At 43.5% G+C, this 27,247-nt stretch overlaps 1 protein-coding gene across 1 annotated transcript; it reads right to left on the bottom strand.

Moving 5' to 3' along the window:
• Window positions 1–3,468: 3,468 nt before the first annotated feature.
• Window positions 3,469–14,759, bottom strand: LOC117009975 (organic solute transporter subunit alpha-like). Its single transcript, XM_033084355.1, has 8 exons — window positions 14,681–14,759; window positions 13,145–13,296; window positions 12,949–13,022; window positions 11,405–11,563; window positions 8,724–8,835; window positions 7,687–7,833; window positions 6,214–6,319; window positions 3,469–5,756 (listed from the first exon to the last, which is right to left on the bottom strand). Exons 1-8 carry the CDS (start codon window positions 14,757–14,759, stop codon window positions 5,569–5,571), a joined length of 1,017 nt encoding a protein of 338 aa, XP_032940246.1. The 3' UTR covers window positions 3,469–5,568.
• Window positions 14,760–27,247: the final 12,488 nt, after the last annotated feature.

Raw genomic sequence — 27,247 nt, 5'->3', positions numbered from 1 at the left:
TCTTGTTTTTCAGTGCACTTCACACAGCATGGATTTCTTTTCCTTGTTTGAGGAACAATAAAGGTTATTTTGAGACTTAAGCAGCACACCAACTGCTCAATTATTTCTCAGGAAGTGGTATCAGTATAGGTGTAGCAAGCTTCTTTAGTATGCAAAGAAATGGCAACAGATAGAGAAATGGGGAGAAAGAAAAATAATATTTTTCAGAAATAGATTTTGAGCTCTTTCAATCTACTGCTTTGATTGTCTTCATACTGTCAACCACGACAATATGGAGACATAGTCTCTAGATTTCCCTGCTTTGGTTCCCTTTTGCTGAAACAAAGATGATCATGCTGACTCAGGCAATTGTTAGAATCGTCTAGCTAACACTTTGTAAGGGATCTAAAGCAGTTAGGAGGTCAGTATGTTATATAACCCTCTTCCCCCAAAACTGAGTCTTAAAAATAGTCATACATTTTACCCGGGAGCTAAGGAGGTGCAAGTAGATTCATGAGCTGTCCTGAAGGAACACATGAATGGCTGTCAGCAAAAGCAGCAGTCAGACATTTTTTGAAAGGGTAAGGAAGCCAAATGCCTCAAGTTATTCAAATTATTGACTAGGTGGAGTTGTTGCAACAGACCTATTCTAGCATTTGCCTTAGGTATGTAGCAAACAACTGCTGTCTCCTCTATTATCCATGAGTCTTCAGGGCTTCTCTACAGCTTCCACTAAATCTGTTTATGCCCTAACTTGTCCTGTTTGCCATTGATTGTATTCCAACAGAATCACTGAATATGCTAAGGGGGAAGGGACCCATCAGGCTCATCAAGTTGCAATTATATTGAGATGGACGTGGCTGGTATCACACCCGTCCTTTAGTAGCAAACTCCACCAAGGCATCGTGACATGCCTTCTCTTAAGAAACTTCTTTCCTTAGAACACTCACACTTTCACAGACCTCTCTCAGGTCTCTCTCCTTTTCTTATAGGCAGTTTCCCACAGTACTGAGTCCTTCTTTCATTCTGCCCAACCGGCTAAACTCAACCTGTCCCTTTCCCAGCCACCTAACCCTGACTGTCCCTCACACAACAGCTTCTCACCATACCTGCCCCTTGCACCACCACATGTCCTTTACCTGCTCACAGCACAGCCAGCAGACTCCATCCCAAACTACAGCAGACTGTAGCATCCCACAATCGAGTCCAGCTCCTGGCCCTGGACAGGACATCCCCAAAAATCACACCCTGGGCCTGACAGCATTGTTCAAATGCTTCTTGAGCTCTGTCAGGCTGGCGCTGTGACCATTTCCCTGGGGAGCTGTTCCAGTGCTCAGCCACCCTCTGGGTGAAGAGCCTTTTCCTGATATCCAGCCTAAACCTCTCCTAACACACTTCAGGCCATTCCCTTGGTCCTGTCATTGTCACCAGAGAGAAGACATCAGTGTCTGCCCCTCCTCTTCCCCTCACAAAGAAGTTGTGACTGCAGTGAGGTCTCTCCTCAGTCTCCTCCAGGCTGAGCAGACCCAGTGCCCTCAGCCCCTCCTCACCAGCTTCCCCCCAAGGCCCTTCACCACCCTCATGGCCTCCTTTGGACACTGTCTAACAGCTTAATAATCTCACCCAAATTCTCCCCCCTGCTCCAGTTCTGGGAACCATAGGACCACAACTATTGCTGTGGGTAATTTTCCTTGGCTTTTTTTTGGAAACAGACTTGCATGGAAAGTAGGCTCTGGGTGTCCTGGGTCTGCAGGCATGAGCTACACCCTTGCACATCATCTCTGATGGGTGCCCAGAGGATTTTTCTCAAGCAAGGGAGAACAAGGCAGAGGCAAGGGTGAAGGATGAGACAGGACAGTTGTAGGGTGGGATGTAGGGACAAGAAGATCTGTAGCCAGCAGAGCACCCTCTTAACTCCTGGAGCACATCCTTGGGCTATTAAGTCATGAGGCCTTTGGTGAGAGGCCTGAGACATGAGAAACACAAGGGCAGGGCAAGCCTTGGCTTTCAGGGGGGTTTGCTGAGGGAACCTCTGCAAGGCTCCAGCACTGCCCACGCTGCAGCCAGCAGAGCCAGCACCACAGTCTTCTGAAACAGAAGGGATTCAGCTAGTGCTGCTTTAGAATTAACAGCTTGAAGGACTAGTGGAAAAGAAGAGCATGGAGCAGCCTGTGTTTACCAGCCCACTCCTGCAGCACTACCAGGTGTTATTTCCCTCCTTGTGTGTGGGCTGTGTGCCCCTACATGACCCTCCAGGAGATTCCATGGCCATTGTTCACCCTCCTGCCTGCATCTTTAGCACATGGACACCCAAAGCATATGATTCATCTTTTCCCACGTTCTAATGAATTACTTCCACGTGCCTGAAGCGTCTCAACCCTCAATCACACACCTGTGTGTATCCTTATCTCTGTTCCATGTGTTAACCACAGAAAACACTGATAATATTACCTTTACCTTTCCTCACACCATAATCCCAGGCAAACATGGCATAAAGGTTATGCACTCACCCTAACATTTATTGCTTTACTACAGGTGTATAAAACAAGTTGTGAAATTTATCTTCTAGCTCTTGTCAACTGTTTTCAAATACTTCAATCACAAAAACCTAGTTGAAAGTGACCTGAAAGGGATGGTTATCAGAACTGAGATTAAAGGAATTTCCAGCTCTGTTTTGTTTTTCCATCCCCAGACTGATTAAGGTCCAGCTCGGAGGAGGTGACTTGCAATGTTTTAATTTCAAGAGTACCTGAATGAAGGGCCTGCAGTGGAGGCCACCTGCCCCTGTCCTGTCCAGGCAGGACACAGCTACTGGTCTGAGCCAGAGGAGGGCAAGACAATCTTAATGAATTAAAAAAAAAAAAAAGGAAAATAAAATTTGTAGCAATAAGGCCCGCTACACATTCTGCTACAGTCACATAAGCTGTAACTCAGGAAAGCTCTTAGGCATGTGTGAAAATATGTGTCTAATTTTGCTCTGAAAAGGTTTCTGTGTAAGTAAATGATGTTTGGTATGAGATCTCTGTGACTGTACATAGTAAACAGATTTGCTGCCAAATCCAAAGTCTGCTTGACAATCACCACAGCACATCTTATTGCTGGAATGTCAGAAGAAGGTCACAACAAGTATTAAATAACTATCCAAAAACACAACAACTAGCGATACCTATGGCTAAATCAGGCCCACACTGATATTTGCAAGATATATTTTAACAGGCACTGCAGAGACATGACAGATACCAGCCCAACAGTGGTGAGTGAAGACTTTTGTTGTGCCCCAGCAGCCTACTCTGGACCTTCAGACACCACTTCTTACACAGACCATCTGTTTTCAAATGCACTCCCCATGCTATAGCACATGGATCTGTTTTCCATGCCACAGATCCCACCCATCAAAGCATTCCCTTGCAGAACTGCTAAGAAAATACAAAGATGCCTTATTAACTCAAAATATTTTATTTTCCAATTTTGAAGCTGATTGAACTCGCAGCCTACCACCCCAAAGCTGTTATATGAAATTCAGTATTGCTTTTCAAACCTGTGTATGTACCTGTGGTCTAGATTACACTGATATAAAGCAACACCAGGAATATGCTAATAGTCATAATGTTAAAATACATTAAGAAGATTTCTCACGTTGAGAATAAGTTAGCTGATCCCAGTTAATTCTAATTCACTCTAATGCAGAGTAAAAAATTTTCACGTAAATTATTTTTCAAGGAAAAAGTGCAGATTCTCTCAAATTACTGTAGTTCAAGAGTCTGTATTAATTTCCAAAACTGCCTACTTAGAAAAAAAGATTAAATATAAAAATTACATCAACCATTTCAAAACAAAAATAATTCAAGTTTTCTATTATAATGGAATCCTTCAGTTGTTAAAGAAAATATTGTTTCTGATCTCAATCAGAAAGAAGAAAACATTTTAAGTCAGCCCAAATTTCTACTTCAGGTGGCTCACTAGTTGCTTTCAGAATAATTCATTTCCCACCAACTCCCAAACTGAATGTAATGTTTTAATTCCATGCAAGCCATAAGTAAAGCCCCACTGTGTGTTGGAGTGGGTCCAGAGAAGGGCCACAGAAATGACGAGAAGGTTGGGGCACTTCAGCCAGTGAAGACAGGCTGAGGGAGATGGGACTGTTCAGCCTGCAGAAGAGAAGGTTCTGGGAAGAGGCCACCTGATTGTGGCCTTCCAGTACCTAAAGGGGACTGCAAGGAAGGTGAGGACACCCTTTTTAGCAGGGTCTTTTGCAATAGGACAAGGGATAAAGGTTTTCAACTACAAGAATGTAGATGTAGGTTAGATACAAGGAAGGACTTTTTAAAGTGAGAGGTGTAAATAAATGGAATGAGTGGCCCAGGGAGGTGGCAGGTGCTCCATCCCTGGAAACATTTAAGGTCAGCTTGAATGGGACTCTGAGCAACCTGATCTAGGTGAAAATGTCCTGCTCACTGCAGGGGCTTGGACTAGATAACCTTCAAAGGTGTCTTCTGACCCAAAGCATACTGTGACTCTATCCGCTTAGCTTCTCTTGCTCTTCTCTGGACACACTCCAGCATCTCAATGTCCTTTTAGTCAGGGCCCCAAACCTGAACAGAAGATTTGAGGTGTGGCCTCACCAGTGGGACAGTCCTGCCCTAGTCCTGCTGGCCACACTATTGCTGATACAGGCAGGTGCCATTGGCCTTCTTGGCCACCTGGGGACACGCTGGCTCATGGTCAGCTGGCTGGTGACCAGCACCCCCAACAGTCCTTTCAGCCGCTCCCATCCTTATGGACCCTGTTAGTGCAAGGACCCTGAGTATCATTATCCCCATTTTCCAAGCAGAGAGCCAAAGCACCATGTAACACCACAGGCCAGTGGCAGAACACATCCCAGCCTCTAACTCCTACTTTCCTTTTCCAGGCCGGTGACAGAGAACCTGCTGTCCACAGGAAGAACACCTGATGTATTTATAAACATTAACTGTGTATTTACCAATTTAGGAAGTGAATTGCCAAGGAAAATAAAAAGTCTTGCCCTAGAGATCATTGTTTCATTGTAGGTGGAGAGCCCACATGGGTTTGGGGATTTCAGAACAAACATACAAGACTGTATTAACTGATCAGAATTAGCTATGGTGAGCTCATGGTGTAGAGTGAGAGGTGATCTACTGTAATGGAGGAAGCACGGAAAGATGCTGTGTTGGACATATGACAGCAATCCAGGGTGGAAAAAAAATTAAAAGTCAAAAAAGATGAAAAATAATCACTTTGAATTAACTCTAAATCATAGCCATTCTAATAGATAAAAAATAAAATAAAATAAAATCATATTGTATGACAGCTTGGCACCATCAAGTGCTCAGTAACAGTATAAAATGGTATCCCATCTTAGTAAATTACATGGTGTGAAAAGACTCACACCATGCAAACATTGTTGGATAATCAACAGGATTATCTGTACTGGTCCTTTCAGTACTGCAGCTCACAGGCATTTATGCCAGAATTTGTTCCAACATAGACAGTGGCTGTTTTTGGTGTAAGAATATACAAGTTCCTGAAGTTGATCTTACAGCTCCTGCATAACAGGAGCACAGGATGCTTCTAAACCTTTGTCAATACATCTTCAACAACTGCACCATTCAGGATAATCTTAGGAGTCTGCTTCTTGTCCGTGGGTTCTTCAGCCACACACTCTGGAGGCTCTAGGTCATGGTATTTTCTCCGATAGACCACTCTTGAGATTACGGTTATCAGAAACATTTCCATGATGAGCAGCTGATGGGCTATATCTGCCAAAAAAAAAGAGAAAAAGGGAGACAAAAGAAAGCCCCCAAAAGGGGAAATTACTATCAGACAAAAAATTATGTCAATTTTCACCTGTGCAAAATGAACAAACTCTGTCATCCTGTCCCCATGTCTCTTGCATTCAGCAATGACATCAATTACAGAATTCCAGTATTGCCCATCAATAAGCATCCAAACCACAAGAGATTTAACAGTAATTATGCAGGTTGATTTCTTTCCCTCTCATTTCTGATTCCAGCTCTTCTCATTATCAAGTTGTTCTCTATGACCATGACAGCTATAAAACTTTGGTTCTTGCTTTTAAGCTAAAAAATTAGATTCTCCAACAGCTAGTGACACCAAGGAATTTGTATTTTGGGAAAACATCAGAGATTGCCACTACCAACATTGAACTGGTACTTTTATAAGTAAACAAAGAACATTCTTTGCCCAAAAACTTACATGATCCTCTTACTGTAGAGGAGAGTGGTGGAGCACAGGGAATGATTTTTTGTGTAGCAAGCATGTTGATAATAGTGATCTGCAGGTGGTTCAGAATGACAATAAACTGCACCAGAAAGGGAAAACAAATGCCTTAGCTACCAGAAAGGGATTTATAGTTCACACAACAATTCTGCTTTAATAACAGAACCTTTTTTGCCTCATTCCTCCTTGCTTGCCCTCCCTTTCCCCCCCATCTACCAGCAGGGTCCCTGCCATTCTGCAAAATTCATCTTAAGATAAGGATGATACTGCTCTGAATAGGAGTATTATATTAATCCTGGACTTGAAAGGTATTTCTTCTCAGCACTTAATTTGGGAGGTACATTATACACAGACCTCCCAGTAGGGATTTCAAATAATACTGAGTTCTGAATAATTGGTAATGATGTTTAAAAAATGACAGTTAATTTGACCCATGAGCTCATGTTCTTCCTTGAGAAAGACTCAAAGAGTATTTTTCCTGTTGTCTCCCTTTTTTTTTGCCACAGCAGGGAGATGTAGTGGTCCCCAAATGATATGAGACTGGTTTCTTTGCCAGAAGGTATGAGGAATTCTTCACAGCTTGAGTTCAGCAATCACCCCTTGCACATCACATTACACTGAGCCAAACCTTCACTGCCATGGAGTTATCCAAGTGCCTCTGTAGCTGCTGGTGGAACTGCCTGAGTCTTAACCCTCACATCAACAGAGTTTGCCATCCTGAACTTGAATTCACCCAAACACAGCTTTGCAGGTGTGACCATCCTGTTTACTGCCTTTATAAGTGCTTAGTTATTTACCTAACCTCAGCACACCAGCCTTGATGTAGGTCCTGTTCAAGAAGGACACATATCCAAGGATTCTGCTGGACTCAATTCAGAGTGATGTGGAAGAAGGTGGTCTTGTCCCTGTGCTTTTCCAATCTAACCTATGTGGTTCTGTTCCTACTCTTTAATGATTCACAGCCAGTATTTCACTATTATCTAATTCTGAAGTGCAGAATGGCCAAGAAAAATAGTGTTAAAACAGCATATTGTGGAATGCAGAAATAGTTCAAACAACAGCTACCCACACAATGCAACACATCCTCCCTGAGGCACACACCAGCCCTTTAACATTGCATTGCAGGACACCACATCTACAAGGCTTCCTTCAAGCCCCACAGAAAGTGCTATTGTGATTTCAATGGTCTAAAGATAAATTGTTTTTATATGGCTTTCACATCTCCAGCAGTCCTGAGAGACTAGAGGTAAATTGGCTCAAAGTGAAACTGAACAGCAGCCAAATAGAGGGCTTGAAAGGGATGCAGCTTTAATCAGGGAAAAATATGGCTTTGCACAGTGTATTTAATGGGAAAAAATAACAAATTTTCAACAAAGGAGCAAGAACTAGAAAGGCAGAGTAGTATCAGCAGTTAAGAGAAATTCTTACCAGAAATATTAAAGTACTCACCTGATAAAGAGCAAACTTTGGGATAATGTTCTTACACTTAAGGAGAATCCTAACTTTTCGGAACATGATTCCTACTGCCCACAGAGCAAAAAGGGTGAGGGCACCAACAATGCAGCTGATCCATAGTGCAGGTCCTTTGGGAGACAACTGAGAAGCAAATCACACAATCTTACAGAGCCTTACTTTACTGTTTGCAGGAAGAACTTGTGAACAAGTTAAATACTTGTTTCTATCTCCATGACAGCTGCAGCAGCAGTTGCTGGGTTTTGCATGGGGAAACTGCCCAGTAGCAACTGGAGTGTTGGCACAGGCTCTGCTCCTGCAGGCACCAACAGGGAGATGTGTTCAGCCTGGGGAGGTGCCAAATGCCAACCCCTCAATGGTGCAATTGCCAGCCATGGAGTGTGTGCCTTTTCAGAGACCCCAGCAGCACCTAGAGTGCTCAACAGCTCACGAGAGCCTGTTCAGCCTGACATCTCAGATGGGTCATTCATTTTATACCATGAAACAACAACAAAAATATTGCTTTTAGTCTGAGTTATCCAAGAGGTGCCAAATTATTATCAGATACAGATTTCTCCATCATCTTGCAGGTTACAAGTTGCATGGCACAAAGCAGAAATACAGTACAATCTTTTCATTTTGTACAGATATAAAAATCACCATGACTTGCTGAAAAACGTAGAATTAGGCTTCCTGTTAACATGCCAGTATATATAGTTGTTTCTTAAGGCAGTACCTTACAAAACACAGGGCAGGTACATCCCACAGGGCAACTTGCAGTCCTTCTATTCTAAACATACAAGCTGGGAAATGTATTGGAGCATAATCTGATGCCCAACCCCCTCGATGCCAAATTTCTTTCCAAGACAGTCAGGGAAAGCAGAAATTATATGCTTCTGGTCTCAAAAGAATACAGGAAGGACTCACCTGGAAGTGGTCCCAGATTTCACAGTTTAGTTGGAGGCTAAGATAGTTACATCAGCCCTGAAACCTATGGATTTTGAGGACCTTCTCTGATTAAAATAGTTACTTACATTGTACACGACATAATTGTCATTAGTCCAAAGTACTATCGATAAAAATACGAGCACAGGCCGAAAGACAGCAAACTGGAAGGTGCTCAGCTTCAGCCAAAAGAGGGCTTTCCTGGCCAAAAAAATAAACAACAAATAAGTTAGATAGGCCAAGATCATATTAGCAACCTTAATAACATTTTCTGGATACTGTCAACTGCAAAACATTTCCACTCCTGTAGCAGTGGCTAAAATCTGGGGAGAAACGGCTTCAAGATTAGAAAATATTTCCAAGAATTTCCCAATGTTTATTTAATAAAGTCTCTACAAAAACAGTACTTTTCCTGCTCTGCAGCAAGTGCTACTAACCAAAGCTGGGCAAAACATGATGTCTTTCTCTGCCCTGAAGCCAGCCAGGAGACAGTAGCTGCATAACCGGTTTCTGAATGATGCCATTTGCTCTTGCCTTGTTGCCTTATTATTTCAGTTCTCCCATGAAATTGGACAAATCAGCCTGTTCAGCCACTTCCAGTCCTGTGGTAGGTCAAGAAAGGGAATCACACAGACCTAGGTGAAAGGACTGGTGGTTTTCCAGAGCATCATGAAGAGTACCACGTAAGCATCTGGGTTTGCTCCTCTGTGGTCTAACAGAAGGAACAGTCTCTCACTCAGCAAGTTGCACAAGGACAGCAGGACAGCTCAGGATTCCTTCACTTCTGCCAGTATAAAATGGGTCCAGAACACAGCCTGCTGGCCAGCCAGCACTAAAGGCCACCAGGAAGGGGAAGATGAACTTTCTAACAGAGGGCATGAAAGCTGACTGGCCTGAACTCTCCTTCAGCTTCCACAGGAGAAGTTGCAGCTGCTACAGCTGCCTCATGCTTTAGTTTGTTACTGTGCTTTATTTCCCATGCTTTCAGTGCTGTTTTCACTGGAGTTCCTTGGGCCTTTGGCACTGCCATCAGAGATGTCTCACAAACACATGTGGAAAGACCTGCAATGGGCCAGCCACTTAATGTGTGCCTTTTCAAAGATTTATTATTCCCAGAGGGCTTTAAAGAATAATAATACATATGACAAACAGTGCAGTCACTGCAATGCCACGAGTTGTTTCCCTTGTTAGCACAGGCCCATCTTTCCTGATCACCAGACCTCTTCTGCCACATTTCTCCCTATTGCATGGATTGTTACATTGCCTCATCTGTACCTTGTTATGTTCCCCAGGACTGCAGATATATATATTTTTTTATTTTATTTTTTAAAGAATGAATCTGTGCCTTGAGGTACCTTCCTGTTTCCCCATAAAATACCTATGGAAGGAACCAGAAACTGACTTTTCTCTCCTATAGCTTGCCAATATATTTTTTCTTTTTTTTTAAATGATACCCTGCAATGGGAAAAGACTAGAGGTTAGAAGCAGAGAGACATGGGTTTCCCAGTAGTACAGACACTGGAAAAGCAAAAATCCCTTTTGGGTTTTTTTTTTTTTTTTACAGACAGCTGTCCTTCCTGCCAGCTGTAGTAGGCACTGTCTAGCTCCTGAAATGAGTCCATATTAGCTGACATTATCCTGCATAAGCTGCCACTGGGCTGAACAACAGAAGGCAGAGTAGGGGATCCTCTCCCAAGTTCCCAGCTATACACAGGGTAATAGACATGGGAAGAAAAACAAATATAGGTACATTTTTAACTGGTTTACTACCTCTTCTTCTTGGTACCCCCTCCATGTAAATATTTAGTGTTACTCTATTAAAATAAAATTATGGAAACCAAAGTTTAAATTCTAATACCAAAGGAGGCAGTTTAGGCAAAAATTATTGTAATTAAAATTAGAATTTTTGAAAATGTATCAGAAACCACTGTGCTTTGTTCTGTTTGATGGTCTCCTTTAAATAGACCATTAAGTCCTTTAGGTCCCTCTGACACTAAAGTCCATATCCTCATAGAAAGCTTTGCACATTTAGTCCCTCAGATTTTGCTTGTAAGGAGAGAAACAGTCTCATGCTCTATGCCAGTAGGAAAGCTCAGGGAAATACATGAAGCTTCCAGGCTGTGGAGTGGTGTGTAAGTGACAGGGTGGCACTAACCAGAGGAGGAGCTCTAGCAGGCAGTGCTCAAAGGACAGGTTTATGTTACAGTATATTGGCTCCTGTAGCTCTCCATCCTTACCTCACTTCTCAATGATGCTTTAATACTAAGTTAAGAAAAAGAAAACATCTGCTTTTGCCTCACCAGACAATGCCATTTCAGTCAGTACAAAGCTTTACAAGAATTACATCTACTTTTTGTTCTAAAAATTATTTTAATCTCAAGTAGTTTTGAAGTCAAAATCAGAATGAAACATTTCCATTTTATCAAAATGAGAGAAATTTTCTATCAGGAGAGCCTCCATTTGACAATTCTGCTTGTGAAAAATACCCAATCTCAAGACATTTGTTCCCTTCTGGAATGAAAAGAAACTGAAATGTCAATTGTTAGGTTTTCTAGAGTAGAAATTTATCCTCCCACACACCTCTGCGTTATAGAAATGAAATAAATTAGTGGTGGTGTACAGCCCCAAAGAGATGATACTGTTTAAAAGAGACAGCTTGAGATGGCCTGAGATTGACTTTTGGGAAGTTTTACTGTAATCCTGGTCCTGCCAAGCTGGCTGAATTCCAGCAGCCGTTTTCAAGCTGGGAGTCCTTAAAGGGGTGACTCACCTGGTGATGGGCACACGAGGGAGGCAGAGGCAGCAGCAGCAGCAGGGGCCGGTGCTGATGGTGAAGTGACCATTTTCAAACCGTCTGAGGAGCACCTTCTGGCCTCCACACTCTTTAATCATCATAATCAGGAACTTGTGGATAACTATGGCAAAAAATCTAGGAGAGAAAGAGAATTCCAGCTTAAACTTGCCTGTGCATCTCATATGCCTGTGCAGGCCAGTGCCATCTTCTGTACAGGGTTCCTACAGCTTATACTTTGCAATCAACAAAATTTCTAACTTTACCTTTGAGACACCTTCTGCTTTCCATCACCCTGGAGGAGCAGAACTGCCCTAACCTCACTGAAAGAGGAATAAACTGAGGCACAGAACAGGTGTGGAATCCCCCAAAGCCACTCTGGTGGCTGATGGCAGAGTTGTTAAAGCACAGGTTTTCCTGGCCCCAGTCATTCTGGCTGTATTTTTCCATAACTTATCTAGTTCTGACTAGCCAGAACTTTTTAGAACAAGTCCTCTTCCTCCTCAAACATGGCTTTCAACCAACAAACATGGCTAGGTTCACACAAATAGCTATCATTGAATGTGCTGGCCCAAGCAGGGTGTGGTTCCTCTGCAGAAAAAGCACTGATTGCTGCAACCCCACCTCTCCCTAATTCCCCTGCTGCACATTCTCAACCCTACCCAGGAACTACAGATAATGCCACCAAACACGGAAATCAAATCAATACATCAATAAAAAGAAAGCAAATCGTGGAAATCAAATCAAATCAATAAAAGAGGTCGTCTGCTGCACTGCCTGCAGCTTGGGCAAGGGAGAAGAGGGAATTTAAACATGCTTGAAGTGCCACAGGACTGGATTGCTGGAAATTTCTGGCAATTTGCACTACCTGTACACACTGCTACATGCCAACAGCATTCTCTACTACCGCCTTGTCCCTCCTCTGTCACTCTTTTACTGATCTCCAGATGTGGAGTGCTCAGGGCCACAGCATACCCTGCTTGCTCCTGCCCACCAGGGCTGTGCCATCACCTCCAGAAAGCAGGGACCACATTTCTCCCTTCTTCTCTGAGCATGCCAGAGCTGTCATGCTCACACATAAAGTGCTTTTATCAGGACAACTGTGGCACATTTTTACATTGATATAGTCATTGGAGGCTCACTTGGCACCATTAATAATAGACCTGCATGGTTCATCATTTGTAAAAGTGCAGGGAAGAAGTCACAGGCCAGACTCTCATTCCACATGACATGCAGAGAGAGGAAAGACAGACTACTGCTCCAAAGAGACTGTCAATCCAAGGAATCAATTACATGCGAGTCACAGATCCTTCATACTGATGTTCCCACACTAGGGGACTGTAGCACTGGGAACTGTTTCAGCATTTTCCACCTCCCAGGAAAGAGCTGCCAAGAGATTTCAACTCAAACAAAAAAATTACTGAATTGTTAAATTCACAGAACGACTGTGTTACCAAGAGCAGCAGATGTTTAAAGGGAAGAAATTCGGGGTTTGGAGCAATACCTAGAAACAGAATACTCACATTCCTGCTGTGAAATCTGTAAACATTCCTGAGCGAGGAATCCACATGCCAATGCATGAAGTAGTAGAGATCACCTAAAGAGAAAAGGGAGGAAGGTTGTATGAAGGGCAGACATAAAGCTCATGTGGCTCCTGTGGATTTTCAGGGAAGTCCTATTTTCAACATTGAATTTTATCTCGTTTCCATGTTAACTTACTGGAGCTGCAGCATTAATCCAAATTATGATTGATCTTTTGGAGGAGGGGATTTTCCTGTAGATGTAGACTGCTTCCTCTATAAACACCAGAATGGCAATGAGCGTCATCAGAGTCAAGGTTGCAAAGAGAAATCTCCCTGGTAGGTCAAGGCCTGCAGAGAAAGAAAAGAAGGCAGACAGGTCTGATTTATTTCATAAAATTTTCAAACATAAATGGAACAATACCATCTCTGAGGGGCTTCTTTGCCCTATTCCTGCAAACACTTGCACTCATCCCTAGTTACACAGGCAGACCACAGACTCCACAGAACCATTCAAATACTGAAGTTCATGACTAAATCTTTCCAGGATCCACAGACAGCCGGTGAAGGAATACACCTTCACTTTCTCAAAGCATTATGCAATAGTCCCTTTCAGAAAGGAGTTTCAGGACAAATATCCTTAGGTAAATGTAAATATGTAGCAGAAATAAATACATAATCTGGGAACTTTTCCAGGCAGGCTACTAGCAAACATGTATTCACTCAGTGTTAGTTCTCTTGCTTCCATCATATGTTCACAGGCATGTTACATGCAACTTCTTTAAGCAGGCAAACTTACCAGAACCTTGGTGGAATTTTGTAGGGCACACAATGTAAGGAAAAGCCCCTGATATACCTAGCCTGAGATAAAACTTGATGCCTTCACCAAAATTATTATTGTTTCTCTCTTAAAGCTGCATATGGATATGAACATCTACCCATAAGGAATAGGTTTTATGTCTCCATCGACACTGGGTATGGATATCAACTTTGACCCACAACTGATGGTTGAAGTGCATTTGCTCCCAAGAGATGTGTTTCCAGAGACAGAAAAAGGCACGGCAGTGGAGTCATGTTTAATTTAGGAGAAGTTCATGCTCATCATCAGTACTAACTCCTGCCGGACCCGCAGCCTATCTGAAGGCAAAGCAGAGCCTCTGCCCCAGCCTCTCTAACCTAACCTGCTTCAGAGCACCCCGGCACTTCCAGACCTGGCTGCAGGCGGGGCAGTGCATGTCACAGTGCACATCTCCACTCCTGAAATCTCACCGGACAGAGCCCGAGACCCGGCGCAGCTCCCGGGTCCCGCCCGACCCCGTTCGGTGACATCGCCACCCGCGGGGCTGGGCCGGGGCCGTGCTGAGATCTCGCCCTGCCCCGGAGCCAGCTCGGCCCCCAGACAGGCGGATGCTGGCCTCTGCTCGGGGATTTCCTCGCCGGGGAAGAACGGCGAAGGGGCAAGGAACCGCAGGGACGGTGACAGGAGGGGACAGGGGTACGGGCAGAGGCAGGGGTACGGGCAGGGACAGGGGCATGGACAGGGACCGGGACAGGGGCACGGGCAGGGACAGGGACAGGAGTACGGGCATGGACAGGGGGACAAGGACAGGAGCAGGGGGATGTGCAGGGCCAGGGCCAGCCCCCGCCATCCCGCCGCGGGTGGGTGCCGAGGGCACTGCCGGGGCCGCTCCGGGTGTCCGGCGGGCAGTCCCCTCTCCTCCCGCCCCGCACTTACTCCGGAGAAGCTCCTCCGCGTAGGGCGGCTCGCTGGAGCCGCAGGACGTGCCCAGGGTCCCGTTCCCCTCGCTCTCCATGGCTGCGCGGCGCGGTGCCCTGGCGGTGCCGGGGCTGGGACGGGCGGCGGGGTCGGTGCGTGCCCGGCCGCCGGTCCCTGGCGAGTGCGGGCGGCGATGAGCGGCGCGGTGCCGGCGGCCGGGCCCGGTTAATGATTACCCCGGAGCCGGGGCGGGCGGGCCGCGCAGGGACCGACCCCGCGGGGACCGACCCCGCAGGGACCGACCCCATAGGGACCGATCCCACAGGGACCGATCCCACAGAGACCGACCCCACAGAGACCGACCCCACAGAGACCGACCCCACAGACAGCGACCCCATAGGGACCGACCCCACAAGGACGGATCCCATAGGGACCGACCCCGCAGGGACCGACCCCGCAGTTACTGACCCCGCAGGGACCGACCCCACAGGGACCGACCCCGCAGTTACTGACCCCCCAGGGACCGACCCCTGCAGGGGCAGCGCCGAGCCCGGGGCAGCAGCGCTCCCACCCCGCGCCCCCTCCGCCTGCCCCGGGCCGCGGCTGTTCCCGGCTGTTCCCGGCTGTTCCCGGCTGCTCCCGGCTGCTCCCCGTGTCTCTGCCCGGCCTCGGTGGAGCTGCTCGCGGAGCCCAGCCGGCCCTCCCCGGGCCCATATTCACAGCCCCGGAGTGTCGGGGCACCTGGCCCGAGGGGGCTGGAACCGGCCGGGGGGCGGGCGGGATCCCCAGGGCCGTGTCCGCCTTCGCTGCAGCCCCGGGGCAGGGCGGAAAGCTGCTCGGTCATTGGGGCAGGTGTTGGAGGGGCTTTTCATGGAGCCCTTCAGCAAAGGCTTCCCGATCATCTTGGCTGCAGCGAGGTGAGACGCTGGAGAGCACAGTGCGGGTAGGAATATACGGAGAGATTCTCCACCTTCCCACACATTTCCTCTGCTGGAAGGATTCTTTCTGCCTGAGCATTTTCAGGTCGTTTCCAGGAAAAGGGAAATGAGTACTGAAATGATGGAGTTTGGTGACCCACCAAGCTGTTCAGGATACTCGGGCTGAAAGCTGGCTAGCCCTAATGTTACAGCGCTGAGTGACAAAATGACAGGGACACGCTGTAACAATGACCAGAGTGGTGTCAGAGGGGAGGACAGTCCTAATCACGATTGCCACTCATGAAAAAGGTCCTGAGGGCACAGTGGATAGTCCTGAAGAATGACAGCAAGAATCAGTGTGGGACAAAATGCAAAGGACTGCAAGGAATTTGTGGATAAATAAAAGAAGACACAAAACAGTGAAAATACATGTAGAGGTCTCCCTTCACCAGGGTGGTGTTCTAGAAAGTTGAACTAATTGAAGTGAGGTGGTGAGAATTTAAGCACCAAGGGCCCTTTTGGTAAAGGCTGTCATCTTGCAGTTTCACAGGATTTCCGAAGGTTTTACAGGAAGGACAGGCTGGACACTGAAACACTGCTATCAGGAGTGCAGGGATGCAGGGGAGAACTGGACTGCTGCCTAACACCAGCAGGTACCCAACTGAGAGAAGGCAGGCTCCTTCCAGAGCGGCAGGATTTGGGAGCAGGGCAGATGAGGCTTCTGTTACTGTCTGGAGAGCTTGGTTACAGAACAAAGTCATTTATTTCGAGTCCTCCTTGGCATTGCTTACATTGTTTTCACTGCATTGAGAGGTGAGGATGAAAGCCTTCCAGTTCAACCAGAAGGGATGCAGCAGTGAGCTACTGTTGGAATGTGGTATCTGCTCAAATGCCCAGAGCATTCTCCACCCAGCACATCTGCTGCTGCCCAGCTGCAGAAACATACAAAATCCATGAAACACTGTTCCAGCTTATTTTCTATTTGAAAGTCTGTTTTCTCATCCTGAAGAAACAGTTGGTATAGAGAGGCAAATGACCTTAAAAGATCATTCATTTTCTACACAGTTTGCTTGATTTTTTTAAACCAGCTATTTTCAGGTGGTCACGTATTCCAAAATGTGACTGAAAGCTCATTAGGATTGCTGAGATTTAAAGATGGCCCAAGGCCTTTGAATGTTCTTCCTAAGCAGACACAACAGGATTCCCATCTGTTGCTGTTTTGGTTGCCAGGTCCTTTATTCCCTGAAAGCTAAAAATAAAACCCCCTTACCTGTGAATTCCTTTTTCTGAATGAGGCAGGTTTGGCAATGCTTCTGTTAAAGACGTTCATACGCTAAGTGAAAAGGACTCGAGAATTCCTTGAACTCAATAGTCCTATTGAGTCATTGACAGTCATATTTAAGCCATTCAGAAATACCAGTTTGGAACAAATACTGCAGCAGACACTGAACATGGCATTAGAAAGTTTCCTGTCCCAAACCTCTAGAAAATTAACACATTGAAGTTTAGAGGTTAAGGATTCATTCCCACTTGCTGCTGTAGGGGTCCAACTCTCCAATTCTCTTATACTGGAGTATCTCATACAAAATAGAGTCTAAAAAGAGAACCACAGACCTACTGTGATTCCCTTTTGTTAAAAACACCATTTGCCATTTTTGGGTCAAACATTGGACCCACTTCCTTAAAAGCTGCCATATGTCCTGGGGGGAGCATGCATCACCTCTTCCTCACATTCTGGACTGTGTCTTGGCAGCAATATTTGCCTGACAGTATTTTAATGAGTAAAGCAAACTGAACAATGTGCCATGATCCCCCAGTTACCACAGCCAGAGGGCTGCTGCTCTGTGCACGCTTTCCTGGACCAGACTCTTTAGCAGTGACCTCTCTGCTCTGCCCTCTGAGCCAAATGCCATGTCTCTACATCACCAATCCTTCAAATTCCCATAACTCTGAGTATGCTTTCCTCCCAGCTTCACTATTCCAGTTTTAGGTTGTACCTTTTAGTACAATAGATTGTATTTTCCATGAAAAACCAGCCAACCAACCAAACCCCAAAGCACTAGAAGAGTATTTATAAGTGGATCACGTATCCATTTAGATGAGAGAGATTTAGATGAGATCAAGAGATTGTCACAGAATAAAAACCACCTCTGAACACATTCCCTGCCTCTGTTGACCAGAGGCTTTCGAGTACTTTGTGGTTCAGCCCCCTTCCAGACACTGCACAGCTCAGCCTTGTTTCTTCCCAAGAAAATTTGCATCTACTTTGCCTCTTTGCTTCCACTTGTGTTCATCTTTTAAAGAGCACTGCAGATGCTTATCTTTCTTCCATTTTTATGATGACTTTCATTTTCACCTGCCTCACTGCAGGGATTACTGGGTCCTCTTAGCTCTGTGGAACAGGATGCCTGGTGAGATCATTGCCCCATGACATGTGGTCCAGAGGAGCTGATGCCATCTGTGGAGGAATTCTGGCCTTCAGAAGGTGACACAGCCCCTCCACCCCATATTGGTGTACCCTATAGGCAAAAAACCTGATGTCAGCCCTGGCTCAGAAACTGAACAGGAGGAGATCCTGCAGATTATCTCAAAGCTCCATTGCACAGGATACATAGGACAGGCTATGGCATTTTGGTTGTAGGCGGCACACGTCAGCATCATCAGTGCAGGTGGCAAAGGTGGGAAATGCAGCCCCTTTCACAGAATCATTCAGTCTGACAAAAACCTTTAGGATGATTGAGTCCAGCCACAAATCTAACACTGCAAACAGTTCTGAGGCAAGGTTAACTCAGCTCCTGGAGGGCAACACAGACTTCATAACCCTTACATTCCTTTAGTCAGTGAAAATGTACATCACCTGGAGAAGCTGATTCTGAAAGTGCCTCAACAACTTTGAACTCCAGGGTCAGATACCAGTATGTGGAGCAGCTGCATTGGCTAAGTAAGGTTAAAAAACAGGGTGGGCATTTCAGTTCCATTGTAAAGGATTGTTGTAGAAGAAAGTAAAGGATTTGAGTTGTAGATGAACATACTCCAGAGGTGCCAGAAGGAAAGGTTACTATGCCTACCTGATTCTCTTCTGCTGACAGTTCTGGTCATGAGCTTCAACCACATGGGTAAATCAGCCAGTTTGACAGACACAAATTATTTTAAGTGTTTAACCTCCTCCCACTGTATTTGCTTAAGACAATTTGGAGACTAACTGATACAGAGTGGTAAACTGAATCATCCCAGAAAGGGCCTAACACTCATTGATGGGAGAGATAATTATCCTTTTAAGTGCTGTTGCTGAATTTGAAATGCTGCATTTCTACACTAATTTCATGGAAAAAGAGGTAGAACTTAAACAGTACCTCTGCTAGAGTGTGGGCACAGGGAGCACTACAAAAGTACTTGCAACTATGCTTATATGAAAGGATGTAATCTATACTGATGCAAGAAACTCATAATGTCAGTAAAAACTTGTGTAAAGGAGTCTTTAAACCTGGGTTAATATTTCAATACAATGAAAGTAACTGGTTCTTCATTCATTTTTCCCTGTGATGGCCAGAAAGCAAGAAATAAAGAAAAGGAACATTCACAGAAAGGAAAGAAAAAATGAAAGATGAGAGGAAAAATAATACTAACTGATGATTTAAAATAATGTCAAACCCAGACTTAATTCATTCACTCTCAGGAAGAGAGGTATCCCCAATTTCCTTTTGAAAAAAATTTAGATTCCCTCTGTGTGCTCTGTCAAAACAATGCTATGCTTTAGTGAAACATGAAGCACTAGATGAAAATTCAGAGGAATTGGCTGAAATTACAGGGAAGAAAAAACAACTTTTTGAGGTTTTGTCCTGTTAAGCAGAGTTCAAGCTAACAGGAGAAACTTCTGTTAGAAAAATAAGTCATCCATTTTCAGTGCTATAGGGGACTATATATCACATTTCCCACAAGCTTGGATACCTAGATAAGAACCAGAAGAGACAGCTAAAATTGTTCAGATTTCAAAGGAATGTACATATTAAATCCTGTTTTTCAACTATAACATAATGTACAGCTGGACATACATGCAAGTCAGCCTTTTCCACTATAAATCTGTTGATTTTTCACCAACCACCAGTAATAAACTACCCATTTCAGAAAAGGTGGGTCAATAATGTAAGAAAAGGAGCATCTATATCACTCTAAAATAAATAATAAAGGGATTTGCTTGTTATCTGTATCATGACAACAACCATAAAAATAAATAAATAAATACAGTCACGACAACTAAATAAATTAAGATAACACAACTGAATCATCATTTTAGTGCTTATTCAGGTGGACAAATTTGTACGTTAAAAAGAATATCAGGTGTGCCAGAAGCTTTCAAGCTCTGAAGAGGAAAGCTTAGACAAAGGCCCTTATCAGTACAGAAGCAATAAAAGAGAAAAGAGAGAGGCTTTCATTAAATCTGAAGCTAACAGATTTGATTTTATCTTACTTCAGAAGTAGCAGATCAGTTTCTAGCAGTCAATAAAGGGGAGAAATACAGAGACAGAATCAAACTATTAATTTTTTTAATGCATTGTTACACTTTCCTCCAGTTACAAGTAATTATTTGCCCTGTCTTACCCTTTTAAAGTAACTTAGGAGCAATTGCCCGTGTCAGTAGAAGAACAGAAAGGAAATTCAGAGTAGTTCATAGTAGAACAAAGAGCTGAAAGAACCTTATAAAATTAGGACCCCAAACTGGTGGTAAGGGGGGCAGCCAACAATCAGCATCCTGAGGGAGAGCAGAGGCAGGGAGTGCATTTTCCCTGCCATTGCTCTGATAAAGTACACATATTTGATTGCAGAGCTTTTCAGCAATGGAAGAAGGTTTTCCCCAAAGGAGTGTTGATGAGCAGTAAGACAAATATGCCTTAAGGACCAAGTAAATGCCACTCTGAGAGCATCTCATGTATCCAAGGGCACTGATGGGCAAAGACAAACCTCACAGATCTTGAGCATCAAAAGGAATAGATAAGGATTAAGAAATTCTGTCTCCAGGGTGAATTTCTGTAGATTTTTCGTTTCCAGTCCTGGTTTATAGCCCCCAACTTCTAGAGCAGGGCTGTCAAGGATTTTGAGGTTTTGTGTCAAAAATGCCAGTTCATCTGAAGGGAGGCTTCTGATAAGAGGGGTGATTTTTAAAAGCTTTATTGCCAGGAAGCTTTTTGTAACTTTGGTTTATGTAAAAACATTTCAGCTTGACATTTCCTACAGGAATTGTTTTGCATCTGCCGTTCAAAGCAAATTTTGAAATATGAAACATTTTGAAAATCATTAAAATAAAAGAGTAATTAAATAAAAACACAATACTTCAAAGTGAGGAAATTACATAACTTCATTGTTTTTTTAATTATTTTTTTTAATAGAAGTTTCTGCTTTTCAGCTTGATTCAGGACACCAGACCTTAGAAAAAACTGAGGACCTCCTTATGGAATAGGGTTTCCAGAGCCAAAACCATGCTGGAGATCATGGTTTACAGCAGTATCCTGGAGGGGAGAGCAGGGTTTCCTTCAGAAGTTACTCATATTAATCTGACTGGGGCATCTCAGGCACTCTGCCCTTTATGACTCAGACTGACTTTTTCACAACATTCAGGTGCTGGGCAGGACACATCATGCATTTCTTCCAACAGGTCATAACATGACAGAAATGTTTTCTGCTCCCTCTGTACTGCTATTACTGGGAAGGAAAAAAAAAAAAAAACTAAACCCAAAACCAGAACATGCACACACAACTAAAAAACTGAAATATATTATAATTAAAATATAGTAATATAATTTAAAACCCAAAACGCAACTTCACTACTTCAAAACCAGGGATATACTGTTTTGTGGAGCAAGCAGGGCACCCACCAGCAAGCAAGGAGAAAAGAGCACACATGTATGAATGCAAAATATTGTCAGCATGGGCTTTAGTCACCATGGCAGTGAGACTGCCTGTGCCAGCAGCCTGGGCATGGGTGAAATCCTGCACTGTCTACCCACAAAATCAGTGCTACAGCCTGAAACTGTACTTTTTTATAAAGACAGTCTGTGAAAAAACTGGAACTCCTAGTTGTTGGGCTTTTTCTCCTCTAGGTAATTAATAAAAAATTTATTTTGAAAGTTACAGTCAGGAAAATGTTGCTGTTTGAAAGCTGCCTCAATGCTTTAGCTCTTGCTACATGCGTGGGAAATTCATGGTTAGAAAACATCGAAAAGCCACAGGCAGTGTCTGAGTTAGTAGTGAACTGTGTAGGCAAAAGAGCACAAACATCCACATTAAATTTTTGTCCTGTAGTCCATGCACAAACAGAGCCAAATGGAGAGGTGACTAGGTTTGGTAGAGAAGCAAGAGCATCTGGAACAGAGTTTGGCTGGAAAGAAAGCACAAAATTATGCTTCAAATAGACATTAGGCACACATTTGTAATAGCTCAACCATGCACTGTCTGCAGATGAAAACTGGAAGCTGAGCTTCAGACAAACACCTGAAGTGTGCAGAGATAACTGCATGGTCTGGGATGTTATGAAATAACACACAGGTCACAGTAAACCAGAAAATTATGAAACTTGTTAGCAAGAGAAAGGCTGCACGGCTGTCTGTAGTGCAGCTCCCTGTCTTCCTCCACGTGTTGAGGAAATGTGCCCCAGACGTAAAACTGCAAATCCAGGGGCAGCTGTTGCCTTGAAACTGAGGGTGCCCTACTCGAGGACTTACAAACTTTGCAAAATTGTTTGTAGTTCTGCAGAAAAGTTAAAAACACTAACTTGCAAAAGACCCTGCAGCCTTCTTCTGCACACCCCTGGATGTTTTTGCAAGCTCTGACACCTGTGGTGACCTGAGAGGGTTTTCTCTTCTGGAATTGGTGTGTCTGTGTACCTGCACTGTCACCCCCAGGGGTTCCACTGCCTCTCCCCCAGCTCACAGAGACAGGCAGGGCAACTCAGGCTGCCAGAGGGAAACAAAGCACTGAAGAAAGCAACTGAGTCCTTCCCAAGGGAATGGCCGTTTTTTGTGATTTCCAGTATAAAACAGCTGAATACTCACATTATGCTGATATTGCCTTGATAATGAATAACCTGTACCACTCTGAGGGTTTATGATACTGTTCTCTTAAAATGTTTTATTTCCATTGTATCTTCATTTGGGCAGAAATAGGGGTCTTGTGAATACAGTGAAGGAGATTCACAATAGCTCTGGTATCTGCTTAGTTTTGGCAAGAACTATTCTGGAATCAAGCAGCCTGAGTTTGGGGTTTTTTATCTGAGCAGAAGTGCACTTGTGCACTTGTGTAGAGGAAAGGGTCCCTCCAGAGATGGATACAGGAGAACAGGAAGCATTAATGTTTCTTGATCATCACACAAATAGACAAGTGAATTCTTCTGATGCTTGTACTATTTGGAATTGCATCATTTTTCAAAAATACTTTAAAAAGTGGCAACCAAATTCAAATATTTTATTTGCTGGGCAGAACTGTTATGATTTATTCCAAACTATAAGGTTAAAAACCTCCTTTGCACAGGGAGTCTGGATAGCTGTATTATCTGGCATTTGTATTAGCCAAAAGACTTACTCAGATCAGCTTACTCCTTGAGCATAATGAGCCATAAATAAAATAAATTTAAAAATCACATCATATCAGCAACTGTCATATCATCTTAGCAGCTGTCAGGGGGTACAGCTAGAAATTTGTGACTATCCAAAGAGCAAAATGGAGTTGGGAGTAATACAGAAGGTCTTCACCAAATAATTGTAAGAATAAGTACACATCAGCCTTAAAAAATAAACAGAGAGCATTATATAGTGAGCATATATTAATCTTTATATAGAAGTTTCATTTCCACTACCCTTCTGCCCCCTCAAAGCTTTGAATGTAATCTGATAGCCATGCTTCATTTCTTATGCTTCAATCAAATATGCTGCAAAAATGCCACCTTCTCCTAATACAGCTCTGCTGAAGCAGCACTGACATACACCTGACAGAGTTAATTCTCATGATCCATTGATATGGAAGATTACAAATTAAGCAAATTTGCAAAGATCTACCAGAGATGAAAAGCAATTTAAAGTGGAATAGGGTTCTAATGAGTATTGTCATCTACTATGTACATAACTTGATTTTATCTGAGTGCAGTTTTCTTCTACTCCTGGCACACATTCATCCTGCTTACTTCAAATGTTAATTTGTCATCCTCTTCCATCTGGAGCAAACACGTAGGCACACACCTCAGCCATCCTGAATGGAGGCAAAGGCTCCTGAGTGACTGTGGATTTGGGCTCCAGTTTGCAGAGGTCAGCAGAGCAGAGCTTTCAGGATACACCTGCCATAACTCAGGAGGGGTCTCTTTGGCAAAGGCTCAATGCCCATTTCATTAGGTGAAACTCAGAGCCTGCCTTCCCATAAGGAAGCAAAAGCAGTATCTTCCAGTAGACAGCTTGGAAGGTCCTAATCATGTCTTTCAAACTGAAATAGAAATTCCAGCTCCAGATGTCAGACATTTGGCTCTCTTGCATTTCCAGAAGATCCACACCGGAGCAACAAAGATACATCGAGGTGACTCACCTTTGCTTGGGTAGGCCTTGTGCATCCCACATTTCCCTCTGTAGGAAGGCTGGGGCTTAAGAAGGAGAGATCTGTGGGGTGTTTCTAGTGGGAACTGGGACCTTGAGAGTACAGGACTTGCTTTGGGCTCTCACCCACAGCCAGCAGCTGATATTTAGTAGGAGACCAGCCCCATCTCTACAGGCTGCTCTGGAGGCAGCAAGCTGATTTCTGTGGCATTTCTGCTGGAATGGGGACAACTGCAGCAGCATATCCCAGATGCATATCCATGTGTGAGTACCAGAAAATCCTCCTTTCATGTCTGTCTCAGGACACTATTCTCCCAATGCAAAGGATCAAGGTGAATTTCATCAGCATCTGCTTCAGGAAGGAAGGAGATGGTTTAGAGCCACTAGGAATTGAACTGCTGGGCATTTTCTCCTTATTTCTTGAACCATTTTCAAAACAGCTGTTACTTATTCCTCTTACATTTCATCGTCTCAGGACATGGAATAGATATATTCCAGAGTTCCCGAGGGGACAAAATTCATTACACAGAGATTGTTAAAAATAGGAAAGAGAAAGAAAAACAGATGTTCTGCATGGTAGTGAGGCAAAGCTGTAGGAAGTGATAATTTTATTAGCCTGACTTGAGAAAACTGGGAAAAAAAAGGAAAGATTTCAGATGTAAGAGCTGTCAGAGGCAGAGGTGTGTCAGTGACACAGTGACACTGTAACCTTAGGCAGCAACTAAGCTCAAAAGGCAGAAGCAATTTTATCATACTATGAGCTAGACTATAGAGAGACCTTTGCAAAACATCTTTCTCTTGTCTTGACAAATTCATTAAATATTTCCAGATACTTCTTACATTCCTGATAGCCTCTTTCTCTCATCCCCTCATCATTTTGATATTTTCTCAGAATATACGTTTGTTTCACAAGAGACATTGTTCATGTTAATGTGTAAGTTGCAGGGTGTGTGGTCTATCTGAGACCCAAGCCAGCTTTTCTACTCTTGCTTGGCAGTTCCCATGGCAGCATCTGTTATCTCTGCCTTAGTCTAACATCTCTCTGATTTATCTCTACTTGCCTCTTCTATTATCTCCTCTTGCCACCAATTTCCTCTTTTCTAGCATTTGACAAGTTGACTAGCACCTTCATATAGCAGCTATCACAGTTCCCCCAGCATCCTTCAGCCCTTGCTGACAGCTGAATAATGTGGTACCTGTCCTGGTTCAGAACTGTCAGTCCTGCATAATAATTTTCAGAGAAAAATTTCTCTGATGCCCTTTGTTTCTTTTCCCTCTCTCTCTCCCAATTCTCCCTAGTCAGTTTACAGTTTTTCTGGCATTTACTCCCCACCAATTCATTCTGACTTTGTAAGTGGAAGCAAGAATTTGAATAAGTTCCACCCAAATGTTGAGCTGTGTATTTGGGAGTAAGGGAGAAGCATTCAAGTCTCACGACAGAAAATTATTACCTTGTCTGACTGACAGGTAATACTTAGGGGCCAATTTCTGCAGTGCAAACACATGTATGTCCAGAAAGTAATTTGTATAAACATTTGTCAACAGTTGCTTGGAGTTTACTATGACTGAAAACATTCATGACAGTAAAGCTAATTCAGTGAAATGCTTGTGAAAAGCCACACTGTTATCTCTGTAGAAAAAAACAGGAGCCTCAAAATACTTGGTATTTAAGTATTAAATTATTTTAATAATTAAAATTTTTCTTGCAGTCTTATTTTCTGCAAAAATTTCAGCTTCTGCCCAAAATAAAAGTCCAATTTTAAAATACATTTTTGTACAAAAAATATTGAAAATGTGATCTATATCCTAAAGAAAAACCAAACACATACAACAAAAAATTAACAGAATACTGTAAAAGGGGTACATAGACATAGACATAGACATAGACATAGACATAGACATAGACAGACATGGACATAGACATGTATGTATATGTGTGTGTATTTAAATCTCACAGTTGTCTAAAATAGGCTTTTATCAGCTTAGTCCAATAAACTAGAATATTGGATAAAATGTATTCAAACCAAAAGCATATTTTTAATAATTCTTTGCTATTTTTTGCAACACTTGACAAACTTTTTCCTTTTAAAAGTCAGGTATAATGCCTCATGTTTAAAACCAGACACAGATGTTGTTATATACTCAGCACAGTTACCAAATGCACACATGTGCTCCTGGTCCTTGCAGTTCTGGAAGAAGGGCTGCCTCCTTTGCCTTCACTTCCTTTTTCCTGCAGTTCCCACTGCCACTAGTGGCCTTTGTGGAAGCTGTTTCTATCCCACTGGAACTCTTTTGCCCTGTATAAAACTGTGTGGAGCTGTGTGTTCCCCTGAGGAAACAGAATCAGAAATCACTTTCAGGAGACCAAGCCTGTGCCCAGGACACTCACTGCTTTCTTTGCCAGTGCCTGTTCTCTATCCCACCCTATCATCCGTGGGCAGGACACCCAGGGACAGCAAGTGATGGTCTCTTGAAGAAACACCTCCTTGTCATGCTGCATTTCATGGAATTTCAGAATGGATGGGGGCTTTTGAGGACAGACAGAACCCTCAGAGAGAATCTACTCTGCTCAAGGCAGGGGCACTTCGAGCAGGTTGCTCCAGGTGTGCTTAGCAAGGTTGAAGACAGAAAAACCAGAAGAGAAATGTTAGAGAAAGGCAGGGTTCAGGCATTGCACAGAATGTGAGCTCCACTGGGACTGGAAGGTGGGGTTGTTCTCATGAAAAGTTTTTGTTTAAATAAATATGTGGTATTTATGATGACGAAATTATGAAGTGAAAAGTTCTAACAGCATGTACTCTCGATTCACATCTACAATTCTTCACCCCTTTCTTTCATTCTTCAGAATACCAGTATATTTTTCTTCTTGTTCTCCTTTTCTTAAAAAAAAAAAAAAAAGTAAAAAAAGAACCAAACAAAACAATAGAATAACATCTATAATTTTGTAAAGAAATTGACTTTTGATCTTATTCTCTTGCATATTATTTTTATTGGGGCCAGCCATTACACAACCTGCCACTGCATTTTTTCTTTTCAGTGAAGTGGTAAAAAGTGGAGTTCTCTGTATCTAGGAATGTAGTTGTGTAGACATAAATATT

Source organism: Catharus ustulatus, chromosome 2 (genome assembly GCF_009819885.2).
Source record: "Catharus ustulatus isolate bCatUst1 chromosome 2, bCatUst1.pri.v2, whole genome shotgun sequence".
In the NCBI taxonomy this organism is placed as follows: domain Eukaryota; kingdom Metazoa; phylum Chordata; class Aves; order Passeriformes; family Turdidae; genus Catharus; species Catharus ustulatus.
This window is presented reverse-complemented; position numbering and strand designations above follow the sequence as displayed.